General features: G+C 40.9%; 1 protein-coding gene across 1 annotated transcript in view; it reads right to left on the bottom strand.

Annotated features, from left to right (window-relative positions):
* LOC137014805 (receptor-type tyrosine-protein phosphatase eta-like) overlaps positions 1 to 18699 on the bottom strand; it is a 38228-nt gene extending 19529 nt beyond the window's left edge. The window contains exons 1-5 of the mRNA XM_067379323.1: positions 18640 to 18699; positions 11677 to 11755; positions 8611 to 8667; positions 2768 to 2842; positions 2121 to 2180 (exon numbers count right to left, since the gene is read on the bottom strand). Coding sequence (XP_067235424.1) covers positions 2121 to 2180; positions 2768 to 2842; positions 8611 to 8667; positions 11677 to 11755; positions 18640 to 18699 — 331 coding nt within the window. The remainder of the gene's footprint in view (positions 1 to 2120; positions 2181 to 2767; positions 2843 to 8610; positions 8668 to 11676; positions 11756 to 18639) is intronic.
* Positions 18700 to 20067: the final 1368 nt, after the last annotated feature.

Genomic DNA, 20067 nt, shown 5'->3' on the forward strand with positions numbered 1-20067 from the left:
GTGAATCCTCTTCGAGGCAGTTTAGTTCACACAAAACAGTCTTCTTAAACAGGACACCACTGAATGGCTCCGAAGCGAAAGACAGAGTGCGATTGCATCTGCTTCCTATTTATATACACCTGTCGGGGGTGGTGCGCATTATGCAAATATCGCACGCCAATTCCATTGGCTTGTTTTAGTTTACACGAAGCTGATAGGGCTCTCTAAGCGATATCCCAATTCGTCGGTCACTACTGACGTACGCCGAACGTGACCGACTGAAAGGGAACTGTAATAATATTTCACAATATTACTGTTTTCAAATAAATGCAGCTTTGATGAGCATAAGAGACTTCTTTCAAAAACATTAAAAGTAGTATTGTTTCCAGTTTGGACCGGTACTTTAACAGGGCTGGACTCAGGCAGGGATCCAAATGCAAAGCTTTTATTAAAAGTGAGCGTGGTCGTACAGGCAGGGTCAAGACAGGAACAGCAAGGGACAGTAGTGATGTGACGTTCGACACCGAGGCTTCGAAGCTTGTATAAACTGACTGCTTCATATTCTGATTCACATAACGTGAACCCTTGTGCATATGTGAAGTGTCATTTGCTTTTTAGCAAAAGAATATGTCATAATACGAATATTTACATGTGTTCAGTTTGTATTTATTCCCAGTTCATAATTCTATGACAACAATTTATTTTAAAATAATGCAAAAAGCTTGCCTATTTTTCCCCAAAAAATTTATTCAGACTCATTTATTCAAATTGTGTAAGTAAAATGACACGTGAAAGACTTTATGTATATTAATAATTTGCATTGTTTTATATGCTTTTCATAGCACAAACTGACTTATTACATGAGTCGTAGTCAGGATACAGACAAAGATCAGGCAGGCAGATATCACTCAGATCAGTATACAAAGCACAGGTCAGGGGTAGGCAGCAGAGGATCGTAAACAGGTAACAGGCAGGATATAAACGCTCAGAATTGCAACCGGGGTAAACAAGACTTTGCAAAGAGGTGGTTTGTAAGTGAGTCCTCTATAGTCCAGGTAATGTGCTAAGCTGTATGTGGCAACAGGTGATTGGTGTGGAGTGTGCATGTGACTGGCAGGGAGGATTATTGGGAAATGTAGTCTGGGAACTGACAGGAACTGACGGTGATCATGACAGGTACTATGTTGCATACTATTGAACATCCATTAACACAAATGGACCTTTAAAAAATTTTAATTGGACAATATAATGTCCAAAAGCATCCTGGGTTAAGCCTCATATGAAAGCAGACTCCCCTTACAGTAAATCTCTCCTTGGAGCATCAGATTGGAAGGGAAATTCACACAAAGAAAATTCTGTGGAGTTGTTTTCCAGGTCAGTGTTAATCCACAGAATTTTTCCCAGACTTTATGTGAGAAACTTTCCCAGCACAGAGCACTTTTCCTGAGGTAGAGTCTATCTTGAATGCAGAGGGAAACTGTGATGGACTTTGGATTGGCCTGAGGCAGGGGGACTCCAGAAGGTTAATTTGATTGGTAACAGCCCTATAGTGTCTTATTATTATAATTGAATTTTCTGATCAAATTTAAGAGTTTGAAATGAAAGATGAACCATACATTTAAAATGACTAGGATATGATTTTGTAAAGGCAAAAAATGCCCTCAGGGTAAATATCACAAATATGCAGATTTAAATATGTCAAAGAGTACGAGGAGTGACCGATTTACTTGTCGGAAGGACAAGTACATGAAAAGGCTTAATTTCGAGCCCTAAAAATACTCACTTGAATGAGCTGAGGTTTGAGACTCAGTTGCAGAAGAGCTTGTATATGCAGGGGGTGATAAAATATTTAGATTTATGAAGAAAAACATAACTTAAGCAATATTCGTTGATATGCTAAAAAGGACATTTTTGTATGCAATGAAATTCTGCATTGCAAGATCTGTTAATAGAAGTTAAGTTAATACAACTGCATAAATAATACAGTTTTTCCAAATGAAATGTCATAATTGTCTATCTCTAATACTTCTGTTTGGTAAGTGCTGCTGTTTGACAGTTATCATTATAATACCACATTAGCAATAAAAATGAATGAAATAAAGCTATATGTGTTTCCACAGTTGTCCATGAACAATACTCACTTGTGACAGGTGTTTGAGGAGATGTTTGAGTTGAAGAACTGCTTGTAGTTACAGGTAAGGCTGTGAGATATGGACGTATAAAGAAATAAAAACACAAATATTTACTAAATAGTATTTACAAGTTAACACGGGCATATGTTCATTCAATTACGTTTTGTATTATGACTATAACTTGACTATAGTCTAATGACTATAACTTGTAACATAAACAGGGCTTGACTTTAACACTCGCCAAATGCGGGTGGATTTCAGCAGTGGGGTGTAATGTAAAAAAAATAAGGTAGATTGATTAACAAGTTTGCACTGTTGAGGCTTGTGCAGCCTCTCAAGGAGAAATCAAAACAAATGAGTGCAGCACACACAAAGAAACTCAGTTAGCATATGGCAGTAAAACTTCAAAATGTAGAGGTTTTATATTTATAACATATAATACAGTTAAGCAACTTCACACAACCAAGAGTGCTGTTTTCCTGAATAACATCACGACTGAAAATGTGACATTGATTTCATACTACAGTTCAATAAAACTTTATTAAAAATGAGTTAAAATTAAGTCACTTACATTTTAGATTCAGTATTGACTGTTTTTGTTCTATTTCAGCAATGAAAATAAAAAAAATGACTCTTTGAAAATGAAGAATACTTACCTGTGACAGGAGTTTGAGGAGATGTTTGAGTTGAAGAACTGCTTGTGGTTACAAGGAAGGCTGTGATATATGGACCTATAAAGAAATAAAAACACAAACATTTACTAAAATAGTAATGTACAGTGCAGTGTTTATTTCTCATTGAAAGCTGATTTTTTATTCATTCATAGAAGTACGTTTGTGATATATAGTGGTGGAAAATGATATTGCACTACTCTATGGAACGTAACTGGAATTTAAAAAAAAACTGTGGTAGATATGACCATAAGTCATTAATTTAATTCTGAAAATATCTGTAATACTTCTTTTGTGTTAGTTTGATGATAGAAGTTCGATACTGACATGTTTGAAGATTGATGTTCTATCCTGAAATTGATCGCAATCTGATGACTAGCATGCTAACATAGCTGTGCAATCTTTTTCATACACGTGCACATCATTAATGCACTTAGAAGGTTTATTTAGTTGTTTTGAAAGTGTTAGCAAATGTTTATAAATTTGAACATTGTAAATTATTTGTGACATTTTGTGAATAATTTGTAATTTGTATTTTGTGTTTTCTTTTTTAGTTTTACAAAAAAGGGGGTTAGTAAAGTCCTTCTGAAGCAAAGCGATACGTTTGTGTAAAAAAAAAAAAAAATATTTAACAAGTTATGAAAATATTTAGCTTCCGCCAGACTGCCTTCCATATTCAACTTACGAAGAAAGTGTAAAACTCTCTCAGTTCAAAAAGCTTATGCAAAGTCATACGCCTTCCCTTTTCAACTTACGGAAAGAGTGTAACTGACCGAAGCCCATGAGGCGTGCAGTCAAGCTTCTCTTCTAGGTATTAGGGCTCTTTTCTGTCTAGAAAGGCTTTATAAGAAAACTGGGCTTATTGTTCACTCCTTGACATATACTGAACACATTCAACAGTACAGAGAAGCTCTTAAAGGGATAGTTCACCCAAAAATGAAAATTTGATGTTTATCTGCTTACACCCAGCACATCCAAGATGTAGGTGACTTTGTTTCTTCAGTAGAACACAAATGATGATTTTTCACTCCAACCGTTGCAGTCTGTCAGTCAAATAATGCAAGTGGATGGGAACTTGAACAATAAGAGTTGAAAAAACTTGAGTAGACAAGTCCAAATTGAACCATGCGGCTTGTGACGACACATTGATGTCCTAAGACACAAAACGATCGGTTTGTGTGAGAAACCGAACAGTATTTATATAATTTTTGCCTCTAATACACCACTATGCCCAACTGCGTTCTGCATTCGGTTAGTGAGGTCTGATCGCGCTCTGACAACGGCAGTGATGTCTAGTACTCATTGAAGTCTATGTGGTTCTTTGTGTTTTTGTTACGTGCACTTTTGTACTCCTGGCTTTTGTTTTGTGGACTGTTTCTGTGATTTTGACCCTTGCCTGTTCCTTGGATTACGTGTTTGGAGTTCCCTTAAATAAACATCACTGCACTTGGATCTTATCGCCTTGTTTCTGTGTGCATCCGTGACATATAGAACCACCATAATGCAAGGATCCAGCAGCGAGGGAGTCTGGTCCCCGGCCAAGGCACGGGAAGCTCGGGGCAGTCCCCAGGATTTGGCGGTGCTGCGGCAGAAGGGTATGAGGATACGACCATTTGTCCAAAAGTTCTGGTCACGGGCAGAGAAGTTTAGCCTCCCTGATGCGGTCCTCAAGGAGACTTGCAACGGCTGTCTGAACGACCTTCTACCACAGTGGGAGATGGAGCTGGTGGAGAGGTTGAATTTTTGGAACTTTGCCAATTACTTATACCTACGTAAGAATAAGCCGATTCGGAGACCTCCTGTTCCCGCTACAGACCGTGTGTCCTTTCCAAGGCCTGCTCCAGCCCATGAGTGTGTTCCAGCCCGTGAATCCGCTGCAGAGGCCTCAGAGGAGGATGGCACTGAGTCTCCACTCCAGAGGCCTCAGAGGAGGTTGGCACTGAGTCTCCGCTTCACACTCATAAAAGGAAGAGGAGGAGGAAGGCTTTAGTTATCCCTCAAGGGCCGGAGGCCTTCCCAGAGCCCGCTCCAGCCGGTGAGTCCACTCCAGAGACCGCTCCAGCCGGTGAGTCCACTCCAGAGCCCGCTCCAGCCAGTGAGTCCGCTCCAGAGCCCGCTCCAGCCAGTGAGTCCGCTCTAGAGCCCGCTCCAGCCAGTGAGTCCGCTCCAGTCAGTGAGTCCATTCCAGAGCCCACTCCAGTCAGGGAGTCCGTTCCATCCAGTGAGTCCACTTCAGAGCCCGCTCCATCCAGTGAGTCCACTACAGAACCCACTCCAGTCAGGGAGTCCGCTCCATCCAGTGAGTCCACTCCAGACCCCGATCTAGCCAGTGAGTCCACTCCAGTCCCGCATGATCTTCCTGTCAGTCCTATGATGGCCAAGAGGACTGTCTTCACTTTTTATGTTTTGGCAGCATTGCGTGCCTGGAGGATGCACTCGGAGCGGCCCGAGTCCGCTCCAGCCAGTGTGCCCACTCCAGCCAGTGAGTCCGCTCCAGAGCCCGCTCCAGCCAGTGAGCCCGCTCCAGCCAGTGTGCCCGCTCCAGCCAGTGTGCCCGCTCCAGCCAGTGTGCCCGCTCCAGCCAGTATGCCCGCTTCAGCCAGTGTGCCCGCTCCAGCCAGTGAGCCCGCTCCAGCCACCCAAGCCTTCTGCCCTGCCGCTGCCGCCCAGGCTTTCTGCCCTGCCGCTACTGCCCAGGCCGTCTGAACCGTTGGAACCAGCCTGGTCAGTTCCTCCGGCACCACCCTGGCAATCAGCCAGGATTCCAGACCCGCTGGAACCAGCCTGGTCAATTCCTCCGGTGCCACCCTGGCACTCAACCAGGATTCCAGACCCGCTGGAACCAGCTTGGTCAGTTCCTCCAGCACCACCCTGGCTTTCAGTGGGGCGGCCTGGATCTGGCCCGCCATCCCTCCCCCTGATCCTCCTCCGGTCCACCTCCCTCCTGAGTTTTTTGTGTTTTTGTGTTTTGTCTGGTGGAGCGTCTGGTAGCCGCTCCTTTGAGGGGGGGTAATGTCACGATCACCAGTGAGCTCTAGAGCCCGCTCCAGCCAGTGAGTCCGCTCCAGTCAGTGAGTCCATTCCAGAGCCCACTCCAGTCAGGGAGTCCGTTCCATCCAGTGAGTCCACTCCAGAGCCCGCTCCATCCAGTGAGTCCACTACAGAGCCCACTCCAGTCAGGGAGTCCGCTCCATCCAGTGAGTCCACTCCAGACCCCGATCTAGCCAGTGAGTCCACTCCAGTCCCGCATGATCTTCCTGTCAGTCCTATGATGGCCAAGAGGACTGTCTTCACTTTTTATGTTTTGGCAGCATTGCGTGCCTGGAGGATGCACTCGGAGCGACCCGAGTCCGCTCCAGCCAGTGTGCCCACTCCAGCCAGTGAGTCCGCTCCAGAGCCCGCTCCAGCCAGTGAGCCCGCTCCAGCCAGTGAGCCCGCTCCAGCCACCCAAGCCTTCTGCCCTGCCGCTGCCGCCCAGGCTTTCTGCCCTGCCGCTACTGCCCAGGCCGTCTGAACCGTTGGAACCAGCCTGGTCAGTTCCTCCGGCACCACCCTGGCAATCAGCCAGGATTCCAGACCCGCTGGAACCAGCCTGGTCAATTCCTCCGGTGCCCCCCTGGCACTCAACCAGGATTCCAGACCCGCTGGAACCAGCTTGGTCAGTTCCTCCAGCACCACCCTGGCTTTCAGTGGGGCGGCCTGGATCTGGCCCGCCATCCCTCCCCCTGATCCTCCTCCGGTCCACCTCCCTCCTGAGTTTTTTGTGTTTTTGTGTTTTGTCTGGTGGAGCGTCTGGTAGCCGCTCCTTTGAGGGGGGGTAATGTCACGATCACCAGTGAGAGTACCCTATCAGCCACTAGAGGGCACTCCATTCCGGACTCTCATTTCCACCCATTGCATTCACTACATTACCCATAACGCACTCCCCGGACTCATTATCTCATCATCATTGCACTCACCTGTTTGGTATCACATCATTAGTGTCTGTCTATTTATACCTGGTTTGTTTCTGCCTTTGTTTGTGGTTCTTTGTGTTTTTGTTACGTGCACTTTTGTACTCCTGGCTTTTGTTTTGTGGACTGTTTCTGTGATTTTGACCCTTGCCTGTTCCTTGGATTACGTGTTTGGAGTTCCCTTAAATAAACATCACTGCACTTGGATCTTACCGCCTTGTTTCTGTGTGCATCCGTGACACTTATTGATCCAAGTTCCCATCCACTCGCATTATTTGACTGACAGACTGCAATGGTTGAAGTTAAAAATCAGCCTTTTCGTACTACTGAAGAAACAAAGTCACCTACATCTTGGATGCCCTGGGGTAAGCAGATAAACACCAAATTTTCATTTTTGGGTGAACTATCCCTTTAATGCAGCTCAATCATCTTATTCCTCTACAGTCATTAATAGGTCCAAAAACAGGCCTAGAACATTATTTACTACAGTTAAAATCACTCATTTCATTAATATGTCAATGTCTTCTGGAGCTGTACCATCTAAGCTTAAGATTGCCGCTGTCTCCCCAGTTCTTAAAAAGCATAGTCTTGATCCTTCATCCCTAAGTAGCTACAGACCTTTTTCAAACCTTCCTTTTCTGTCTAAAATATTAGAAAAAGTTGTTACCTCCCAGTTACAGGCCTATCTGTTTGGTTTCGACCAAACAGCCCTGGTTAAGGTTATTATTAATGATCTCCTCCTAGCTTCTGATTCTGGTACTCTTTTCACACTCCTTCTGTTAGACCTCAGCTCAGCTTTTGACACTCTCTCCATAACCATGGTCCTACATTCTTATGACTTATTTCAGCCTAATGCTCCTGTTCATACCATACACTCTTCTAGTGCAGGATTGTTAGTCACCCCGAAGTTTAGTCTGGTGAGCCAGGACTGTTGTGGCTCCCAGGTTGTGGAATGCTCTTTCTCAAGACATCCATCAAGCATCCACCCTTCTTTCCCTCAAAAACATCTTAAAAACACATTTTTTGTCTAAATATATTACTCCTCAACTCTATGTCTGTAAATTGTACATTGTTATGGATATGTTATTTGATTGAACCCCTCTTTGTATCTTTAACCTATATTTATAGTAACTTCTGTATTTTATTTTCTGCAACTTGTTATAAAGAATGCATATATCATTAAATAAAAATGAAAATATAGATGCTTTGCACTGGCGAAAGCTTGCTATTTCCCCAGTTGACCCAAAGTCCCAATTGGCTGAGGTGTTTGAGCACCAGGTGCTAATGTGCGCACAATAGATCTTGAGAGTGAGAGGTGCTCTCATCCATAATGTCCGGACCATAGGCTGTGTGGTGCAGGGAGTGCGGAAGCTGCTCTTTGTCTGAAATGTTGGGTACCTTTGCTCCTTGAGCAAGTGGTGGAACAAAAAGAAGAGAGAGCGTGGCTGTGAACGCTTGGGACTCCATTCTAGCCCCATGCTCTTGGTGACACTGTATTCAGCAACCAGCTTCAACAGAGGTGAATGAAAATGATTTTGTGTATCTTTTCTCAAGAAAAAGAGGTAATGAGGTGTTTGGGGCTCCCAAGTGCGACCCCTATTGTACAATATGCCACATTTAAAAAAAACAAACAAACAAACAAAAAACCTATGAGTAATATTTTTGCTGTCATGCTTACAAGGACTTTTTTTTTCTATTCTTCAAAATGTCATTAAAATACATGACTTTGCCATAAACTGTATGAATACAATTTGTGACATGAAACAAGTACACTTATTATTACAATGTACCACATTAATATTAAAATTGATTAAATACAGGTATAATTTCCTATTAAACATGTTTACTCAAATGTCCATTAATAGAAATACTCACTTGTAGAAGCTGAGTTTTGAGACTCAGTTGCAGAAGAGCTTGTAGTGGAAGGGAGTGCTGTAATATTTAGATGAATTAAGAAAGAGAACATCATTTAAGTAACATTCATTGCTTAAAAGGACATTCAATAAAAATATTAATAGAAGAAACGACATTGACTGTAAACTATATTAATTAGGGATGTCCCGATCACGTTTTTTTGCCCTCGAGTCCGAGTCCGAGTCACTTGATTTTTGATTATCTACCAGGAACAGTGCTTTTCAGGTTTTTCAGGTATCTAACAGTAGTTTTCACGTACAGAAAATGGATAAAGTAATCAAATATAAAATATCACTGCATATCTTTACTGTATAAAATAAATAAAGATTAATCATTATTGAAGTTACAAAAACTATTCAGTCAAGAGCAGTGAGTGATTTCTTTGTTATTTGTTGTTTGATTTAACATTAAAAACAGGCAGCATGAATATTTTTCCAGTACATATAGCCTACTGTTCCACATGCGCTGTCTTTCTCGACTAATATACGTTCACTTAAGACATAACCGACTATGTTTGCTAGGATACTCGCTAAGACGGGCATGTTGACATAATTTTTGTATGAATTTGTCCGCTGAAGCGCGAGACTTGGAAGAGAACTCTCTTTCGCGTCTTGTTCTTGAAGGTTTAAATCAGCAAGGCTTAAATTAGTTAGTTTAAACACAGATAGCAACGTGTGCTGTTCAGGTCTCACCTGCGCTCGCGCGCTATCAACACCCGGGTGATGACGGCGTAAATGACTGGACATTAGAGCAGATGGCACTCGCAGTTAAGTTTACAAAGAGTAACTGTTTTGTCCACGCTTTCTGATTATCGTTGTTGTAACGTTTTGCGCATCCATCGACTGAAACCTGAACTCTGTCTGTCTGTTTTCCACGTTGCTATTTTAAACAAACCATATTAACCAATAGATGCGTCCAGTGGCGGCTGGCCAATAGAGGCTCAGTGCCCAAGGAAGTCGACCGGAAGTTGAAGTCGGCCGCGTGCCGCCATCTTGTAGCAGAACTTCACTTGTGTTAGCATCCCATTGACTCCCATTCATTTTGGCGTCACTTTGACAGCGAATAACTTTACATCTGAGGCGTTTAAAGACTCCATTTGTCCATTATTTATTTCTAAAGATACACAACAATGTATAAAGGGCTACATTACCTTCTATGTTACATTATGGCCCAGTAGAAACAGTTTTTGTAAAAATAGGCTAACGATTGCATCATAACCACTCGACTCTCTGTCGCACAGTAGAGAAATTCCCGTACAGACAGGAGGAGAAGCTCGTAGGCAATAGTATGCATTAACGTAATATGGCGTACTGGCGTTACATTTTAAAATACTATACAAACTAATTAATCAGAAAACTTACTCCTGCTCACTCACGCCAAAGAACTCCCCGCTCAAGCTCGCCGTCTCTGCAAGATTAATGATGGCAGTTTGCATGCACAGCTACTAGAAGATTTACATCTGTCAGACAGGTTGCTGATGTCATCAAGCTTAGTTTGAGTCTGCGCGTCAGAAGCGGAAGTGCTAAAAATCGCTAAAAATGGGCTTCACTTGTCTCAATCCGCTTGTTAAGTCATGACGTAAGGAACGCCGTTTCCGGGTCCAAGCCTCGACTCATTTCACTTGAGAATGCCATCGACGGCTGTTTATGAGCGCTATTTATTCATATTAAACATCAATCATTTTAAAAGTTTAAATACTTACAGTCTACACAACAGTCTCCATGCTCACAGCGTCATAGACATTAATATTTTAACGCTTTATAAAAGATGAATCATTGTCTGGCCATCTGGAATATTGGTATGGAGATAAAGATTATAATTATGTTTTTTTGTAGTATTACACCACATCGTGTGTGTATATTAGCACCATTTGTTGTTTTCTTGTGGTATGAGATGGAGCGTTTGGACCCGGAAGCGCTACCGCGTGACGTCAGACTTAACAACCGAATTGAGTTCCAATGGGGTCGCTGTGTCCATTTCTTTTACTGTCTATGGTTGGGCTTCAGGGGCACGTCCGAGCGATCAAATACACACAAAAATGTGTTAAAATGACTGGATTGGAGCGTGTTTAACTACTTAAACGCAGTTTATATCATAAGTGTACATGAATAGCTGGGACAAAAAACGTGTTAATATCTAGGCTATTGTTTTAAAGTGACAGCAGTCAGCTTCTGACGATTGTGCCATCAATGTTAATCAAACGAAAAAATGCAAAGTGAAGATCACTTACAGCTCTTCATCTGAATATAGTTAGCTTTAAAAGGCATTCATTTATTAATTTATACTGTGAAAACCATGCAGTGTTATTTTTAACATTTGGTTACTGTACTTAGATTTTTTTATAGGCTAGTCCTATAGCCTATTACTTAGGCCTACCTGAATAAACAAATAAAGCACTTTATTTCATTTGTATCTTTGTTTTATTGTATTTGTCAGTTTGTTTTACTTTGTTTCTTTGTTCATGTTCTTACTGTATCTTAAATAAAACACCAAAAGACACTGTATAATATAAAGCAAAGTTAATTTAGCTCTTTTTATATATTACATTACATTACATTATATTATTTATAAACAAAAAGTACCGATAAGAATACCATTAAAGTACCGGATCGATAAGCAGTATCAGTAAGAGTAGTCATACCATTAAAACCTTAACAATACCCAGTGCAGAAAATGATATGACAACGATAAGGTCTGAATGTAACTGGCCCCTCTAACAGTACAACTGGCTCCAGCTTGGCCCCCCCAGTTGAAATGGTCTAGAACCGCCACTGGATGCGTCGTCATTCGAGATGGACCACGGTACAAGTGCGTACCGAACCGTAAGTGGAGAACCGTACGGTTCGATTTTTTTAACAGAGAACTGTTGCACCCTTAACACATATATATCCGAGTCCTGATCGGGAGGTAACGTCCGATTCCGATCGAGTCTGAAACCACGTGATCGGGCCCGATTTCCGATCACGTGATCGGATCTGGACATCCCTAATATTAATGCATTTTTTCATAATCAAACACCATACTCACTTGTATAATAGCTTTGTACATTTAACCCCTGAGGAAAAAGGTGACATTTATAAGTAAGATATATAATTAACAGATGTAACTTGAGGTTAGAAAGGGTGGGGGTTAGGATTAATTTCAGTTATTTCAAATGACAGACCTTGCCCTTTGACTCATTAACAATCAACTTCAGACTTTATTTGGACTTAAATCCAGACCTCAGTGAACAACAATTGTCAGCAGCCATATTTTTATTTATATTTAGCCTGGATTTGTGCAGTCATGTGCTCCTGAATTCCATTAAGTTCGACACAGTGTTATTAAAAAATTTGCACTGTATAACGCCATTAACATCTGGTACAGCAGATCAAAAGCAAAAGACCTCAGTTTCCCCCATCTGTAAATGTCACAGTTTAGTTTCTCTCTCTCTCTATCTCTGTGTGTGTGTGTGTGTGTGTTTCTTGTATATCTTTTCAGTGTAGCTTTCTCCTTACACTTGTTTATCTTAAAGGTATAGTTTACCTAAAAATTAAAATTCTGTCATTTACTCACCCTTGTGACAATCCTAATGTTCTTTTTTCTGTTGAACATAAAAGAAGATATTTTGAGAGATGTCTCATTGTTTTTGTTTGTGTTTTTGTTTTGTTTTGTTTTTTTCATCCATACAACTGAAGTCAGCGGGCACTGAAATGATTTGGTTACCAACATTCTTCAAAATACCTTATTTTATGTTCAACAAAATAGACTCATATAGGCTTGGAACAACAGGAGGGTGAATAAATTATGATATTTACTCTTAATTGTTTTTTAACATGATCGATGCAGGTTTGAATCGGCCTTTTTGCCGAGCTTGCATTTATTTTCAATAAAAAATGAAAATAATGGTCAGAGTGTTTAATAATATTAAATAATCTTAATAAATATAATCATTTACAATCTATGATATTATTGCATCCTGTTAATATACAAAAATGCTGAGGTGCAAATAGTATCTGCCAATATAAAGTATAGAGGGCATCTAATTACTATTTACTCTTATTGCAAAGAACTGATACATTTACATGGTGTAAATAGAATCTATCACTATTTTCACCTAGTGTAAATAGCATTTCGCTAAGAAAATACTGCTATTTTTACTTAGTGTAAATAGCATCTACAGCTATTTGAACCTCCAAGTCTGGCCCTTGGACAGATCACGAAAGACGTGAGTGGGCTATCACTAGCGGTGATAGACAATATCACTCAGGTTAGAGCCCCCTCAACAAGGCAAGCCTATGCCTTAAAAGGAAGTCTGTTTGCTATCTGACTGAGGATCTCCCACAGGTTATGTTATTGCAAGTTCACTTGTTACCCAGCATGCAGTGGCTTACCAACATTTGCTTCGCTCAGTTTAGGTTGTGGCTCTTTTCATAGAGACCCCTATTATTATCATTCAACATAATATCGAAGTGACTGAAAGATACGGAACAGGTCCGTATCCAGAACAGGTCTGTATCCAGATCAGATGGTGGACTGAACCTAGTGACGACCACAACAGCCCTGAATATCATGGAAGATCATGACAATTAGTCAAGCCCTAGAGACAGACTGCCTCTGAAGACCTTGTCGACAGCCATCTGCACAGATCCTCAGCAAAGAAGAACTAGACAATCCTCTGCACAGACCCTATGGCCAGCTTCGACTCCTGTCCACCATATGCCGATGTGATGTATCCAATCTTCAAGCAGAAAGAACTGGATGAAATATTCTGAATGATACCAATCCACATTCTGACTTGTGATGCAGCCGGAGATCATAACTCGGGATGCACCTATTACAACCATCAAATCAAAAACCAATAGGAGCGCAGCAAAACCTGATGACACAGTTAGAGAGACAATAACAAACCACCATTTGCTCTACACTGACTATGTCTACATGGACAGCAGTAATCTACTGTAATCATTTACCTTGCCTGCATTGACACCATTATATGCAAACTGAACTGAGCTGGACAATCACACTATTTTCTTCTAGAGCGCTATATAAATAAAGGTGAATATAGCTGGTTTTAGCTGGTTTATGCTGGTATTTAGCTGGCCATGAGCTGGTTTAAGCTGGTCAAGTGCTGGTCCTAAGAAACTATAGCTCCAGCTCAGGACCACCTTAGGAAAAGCTTAAACCAGCTCAAACCAGCTAAGGACCAGCATAAACCAGCTCAAACCAGCTTCCATGCTTCAAAACATACCTAACAAGCGTATGCAGTTTTTTTTTTTCAAGAGGGAAAACTCACACACAAATGTTAATAGTGTGATTAAGGTGTGTACATGTCTATAATGCACTTTGAAAATACAACTAAAATAGAAATACTCCATGTCTTAATTCGATTTGTGTTTACTTCGAGTATGACTTCAGCCATATTAAGGTAATCAGAAATCACTGTTTATATGGTAGTTTCTTAATCAGATTATTGTCTTAATCGGGTTAATAATGGAATATTAATATTGTTTTCCATGTAAACATACTGACTACCACGTTTAGATGAACCAAAGGTAAATAAAAAGTCTTTCTGAAAGTCTCCACTGAAACAGGAAGCCAGGGCAGGACATATCGAACAGCTCCATCGTTACGTCATTGCTTACGTTGCACGAGTTCCCACTACTGGTGGAACCCTTGCATTGGGCTGAATTGGAATGTCCTAAGCCCTTGATCACTTTGAATCTGCTATGGGGTTGATTTATTTATTTTTTCCTTACAAAACTGTTTAATGCAGCAATCTATATGTATATACAGTGGGTACGGAAAGTATTCAGACCCCCTTAATTTTTTCACTCTTTGTTATATTGCAGCCATTTGCTAAAATCATTTAGGTTCATTTTTTTTCCTCATTAATGTACACACAGCACCCCATATTGACAGAAAAACACAGAATTGTTGACATTATTGCAGATTTATTAAAAAAGAAAAACTGAAATATCACATGGTCCTAAGTATTCAGACCCTTTGCTCAGTATTTAGTAGAAGCACCCTTTTGATCTAATACAGCCATGAGTCTTTTTGGGAAAGATGCAACAAGTTTTTCACACCTGGATTTGGGGATCCTCTGCCATTCCTCCTTGCAGATCCTCTCCAGTTCTGTCAGGTTGGATGGTAAACGTTGGTGGACAGCCATTTTTAAGTCTCTCCAGAGATGCTCAATTGGGTTTAAGTCAGGGCTCTGGCTGGGCCATTCAAGAACAGTCACGGAGTTGTTGTGAAGCCACTCCATTATTTTAGCTGTGTGCTTAGGGTCATTGTCTTGTTGGAAGTTAAACCTTCGGCCCAGTCTGAGGTCCTGAGCACTCTGGAGAAGGTTTTCGTCCAGGATATCCCTGTACTTGGTTGCATTCATCTTTCACTCGATTGCAATCAGTTGTCCTGTCCCTGCAGCTGAAAAACACCCCCACAGCATGACGCTGCCACCACCATGCTTCACTGTTGGGACTGTATTGGGCAGGTGATGATCAATGCCTTGTTTTCTCCACACATACCGCTTAGAATTAAGGCCAAAAAGTTCTATCTTGGTCTCATCAGACCAGAGAATCTTATTTCTCACCATCTTGGAGTCCTTCAGGTGTTTTTTAGCAAACTCCATGCAGGCTTTTATGTGTCTTGCACTGAAGAGAGGCTTCCGTCGGGCCACTCTGCCATAAAGCCCTGACTGGTGGAGGGCTGCAGTGATGGTTGACTCCCGACTGCATCTCTGGAGCTCAGCCACAGTGATCTTTGGGTTCTTCTTTACCTCTCTCACCAAGGCTCTTCTCCCCCGATAGCTCAGTTTGGCCGGACGGCCAGCTCTAGGAAGGGTTCTGGTCATCCCAAACGTCTTCCAAAGGATTATGGAGGCCACTGTGCTCTTAGCAACCTTAAGTGCAGCAGAAATTTTTTTGTAACCTTGGCCAGATCTGTGCCTTGCCACAATTCTGTCTCTGAGCTCTTCAGGCAGTTCCTTTGACCTCATGATTCTCATTTGCTCTGACATGCACTGTGAGCTGTAAGGTCTTATATAGACAGGTGTGTGGCTTTCCTAATCAAGTCCAATCAGTATAATCAAACAAAGCTGAACTCAAATGAAGGTGTAGAACCATCTCAAGGATGAAATGGACAGCACCTGAGTTAAATATATGTGTCACAGCAAAGGGTCTGAATACTTAGGACCATGTGATATTTCAGTTTTTCTTTTTTAATAAATCTGCAAAAATGTCAACAATTCTGTGTTTTTCTGTCAATATGCGGTGCTGTGTGTACATTAATGAGGAAAAAAATCAACTTAAATGATTTTAGCAAATGGCTGCAATATAACAAAGAGTGAAAAATTTAAGGGGGTCTGAATACTTTCCGTACCCACTGTATGTGTGTTTGGGTTGTTCTAGATATTTAAAATAAATAATTAATATATCATAGAGATGTTTGTGGTGGGGTAAATTAAACGTGATATGTGGGGTAAATTAAACACTCAAACTGTTGATACAGATGTCATTTCATTGTGTAGCCACTACTGAAATAAAACACATTATTCAACGCATGAACACTTTACCTTTATTTTTCAATAACATAAACGTGTGCCATTTTACTATCACTGAGCACGAGGAAAACTTTTAAGGGGTCTTACATCTTAACTGATATAGTATATCCTTACTGGGCTTGTCCTAACATTTATTAATAATTATTATTACAATATCAAGAGCAAAAATTGATCATTATAATAATATTGCAACCCTACCTTATAATGAGTTTCTGATTTTCTAAGCCTATTAAATTAAACATGACATGGATAACAACTTTGAGCAGTATTAATCAGTCTGTGTAAATAAATGCCATATCAGATGGAGTTTTTGTGATACTGAAAAAAATGTGACTGCTAACAGTCTATAATAGTCTGATTGATTAAAACAATTGGTTAAATTTAAGTATTTGACATAACAGGCAACACAGATACATTTAATGAGGTAATTATAAAATATCCATTAAAAAAAGGCTCCTGCAGGAGGGAAATATTGCCTGTTAATGGAAAAGTTTACTTCTGACCATGCAGGGGAAGTGTAATGTACAATAAGCATCTGAAAGCATTTAATAATTAACATTTAATAAGCAAATATAAAGGAAGTGAACACTGACACGCTTTGCCCCAAAAATCCCAAGTGAAACGTCAAACGAGCAATGGCATCAACAAGTTTGTCAAACACAAAGAGCCTGTTAAATTATTGAAACTCAGAGGGGGAAACAAACTTTCCAAAAACAAACTTTTCCTGCTATATCAATTAAATATTTACTATACTGTTAAAAAGGGATGATCAGACAAAAATCTAATTCAAGGTGTCCTGCGCCTGTTACAGACCTGCAACCAGTGAATTTGTTTTCCATCTAATTTAAATATCATTCGTTATCTGGGAAAAATTTGCCCAGTTAGTTTATTTTAAAAGGTGCATAGGTTTTCCCTGAATTAAACTTGATTCTTACTGAAGCTAACTGATGCAACAGAAATACCTTTAAGATGGTTTGGCCTTTGCATAAGGTCTGCTAAAAAGCTGCAGCCAGACACCCTTGACGTATACACTTTTTGACATAACATTTTTTTTGATTCACTTCTCACAAGAGAGCCACGCAATTCACGTCTCTTCCGAAGAATAAGAGATCATTATGAAAAATATGAAATTAAACGCATTTACAAAGCAGGAATAAACACTGATGCAGTTAAAGTTTGAGAAGGCAGCTGAAAGAAAATATCTGACTATATCAATGCATGTGAATCAAACAAATAGACCAAATAATTATTATAGTTTCACAAAGAGCTCAAAAGAATGTAACTTAATAAGCTTTATATATTATTTTCATTTAAAAGCAAAGTTTATATAATAGACCTAATTATATGAACATGTCAAGAATTATTCATAATTTTAATTTATTTAATATAAATATAATGAATAATTAGCAGCAAAAGATGAGCAATTTTGTCTCTAAAATGTTTTCACTATAAACTGATTTAATTTGGAGCGAGAGATACAGGGGTAGTGTCTTTATTGCATCAGATACGTGTCACTTTACTCACAGCTGATTGGTCGAGTTTGGGTTTGTGATCTCTAACCCAGAATTAGCAGGTTAGACGTGTAGCACAAGTTACTATAGCAATGAACCCCACTAAAAACCGATCCACCTTCATGAGCCTGAAAAAACTAAGTTTGCTCAAACTAATCTTGAACTTACCTGGGTAGCAACTGACTCCAGCTTTGTGCAATAGGCCACTGGAGTCAAGGTATGCATTCACATTTGAGGTTTTATCTTTATTGCCCAGTACAATGACCTCTGTTTTGTCTGTTTTATTTAACAGAAGAACATTTTGCTTATCAGATGGCGGCACCCTGTATGGCAGCGGCTACTTTGGCTGTACAGATTTCGTTAAATGTACCGTCTATCTTGATACAATCAAACACAGACTAGTATACAATCACTGTACTTTGCTCAGACTTTGTGCATCCTACTTATCAAGTAACTTATACAACAGTTTACTGGCTTTGAACCCCAAAACGCTCTATGAGTTTGGGATTCTACACAGCAGGGGACTTGTCTACCATTACTAAACGATGCAGGCTGAGGCACAAGCGATGAGAGAGACGACGCAAACGCAGCACTCATGCAGGGATTAGCATTAGGCTAAAGGCTACACCCACAAAGAAGTTTTATTTATATGATCTTGATTATGCGAAACGTATTTCCCCTCGGGGACAACCCCTTGGTTTTGAACCACCACTGCAAAGGTCTCATGAACTGCAGGCCAAAGGGTATCACAATGGACGCAGCTGCCATCAGACCTAACAGTCTCTGAAACTGTTTCACAGTGAGTTACTGGCCTTGCTTTAACTTGTTTATGGCTATGAGAATCACTTCTATTCGAGCAGGTGACAGACATGCTTGCATGGTAATTGAATCCCATACTACACCTAGAAAGGAGGTTTTCTGTTCACGGCTCACTTCCTTGCCCTCGTCCAGGTCTTTTAGCAGGTCAGCTTGAAAAGCTTGCAACACTGCCATAGTGTGGAAGCAAGCTGCTGCCTGACCTGCTGGCAAGTATGATTTACCCACTAGCGTTGATATGGCTTAGTGGGTAATTTCAGGGCTTTTCGGGAAGACACAGATTGAGGGGAAAGATAGCTCTCTTCCACCTGAGGCATCACCCCCTGACCATACTGCTTCAGTCCCATTATGTTGGAATAATTGATGGTCTGGGGACTGAAAACATGATATGTTATTTCCACTGGTTTCCTCCATGATCTCAACACCTCAGTGTGGAGATCAGGAAAAACGGTAAGCCAGGGTGAGGAGGTTGTGATCTAGATGGAAGGAAGCAATCATTTAATTTGCTTACGTGACGAACCTCCTGTTTCTCGGCTGGCCAGTTAATGTTCAATCTGGCTGCAGCTTGAATCACAACCCCCATCAGCTCCTCATAAGCCTGCGTGTGAGGTGGCGAATCCTCAACATCATCAGGAAGAAACCGGAGAATGTGCTTCCATCTCGTGAAGTGAAGCACTGGACCAAGCAGGTGAGGGCAGAGAAAGGGCAGAACCCCATGACAAGAGCCTTCGCTGTGCCTCAGCAGCAGCGGGACCCGAACCGCAGGGAACGCGAGCCGAGGCACCCTCCTCAAAGAGCACCCCGTGGGAACAGAGCATCTTCACAGACAGCAGATCGCAATGCTCACAACCAGCCCCCTCGAGGACTGCCTGAGCATGCTCTGCTCCCAGACAGACAACACAAAGCCGATGTGTATCTTTACCCATGAGAAAACAAGGGCAGGGAGGAACACATTGCTTGAATTGCTGCTTATTGGCCATAGTGTGCTTAATAAGAGAGACAAACGACACTAAATAAGACAACCAATTTCAAAAGAGAGCACTTGCTGAAGATACAGAAGCTAACACTGTTTGGTTCAAGCGTGCTTTATAGTTTCACGACGTCACCCGCCTATGACATTCCGTCACGCCAATGGACACCATTCATTGTTTTTATATGATTTAATTTTATAATCATAAGTATTTTATGTAGTTGTCATTTGATTTATCATTTAATCATTTATTTATATCATTATTGTTTTAATTACAATATTTGTGGCATTTTTGTGTGTTCATAAGTGAATGTTAAAAGAATATCTCCATTTCAAAGTTTTTAACGTCACAGGACGATTTTGAGAAGCAGTAATTTTCCATTGCATTTGCTTAGGTATAATGACACTTGTTGGATTTGTATTGTTCAGGCAAAGTCTGAGCATTGAAACATACCAACTAAGATTATTCAATAAACTCTGCTCTTTTATAATCATCACTTTGTCTCCTGCTTCTGCATTTCTCTGGCTTCCTCAGTCAAACTCTCAGGCTGATAGAAGACTGTTAATAGAGTTTT

The sequence above is a fragment of the Chanodichthys erythropterus genome, chromosome 24 (assembly GCF_024489055.1).
Source record: "Chanodichthys erythropterus isolate Z2021 chromosome 24, ASM2448905v1, whole genome shotgun sequence".
NCBI classification, from domain to species: domain Eukaryota; kingdom Metazoa; phylum Chordata; class Actinopteri; order Cypriniformes; family Xenocyprididae; genus Chanodichthys; species Chanodichthys erythropterus.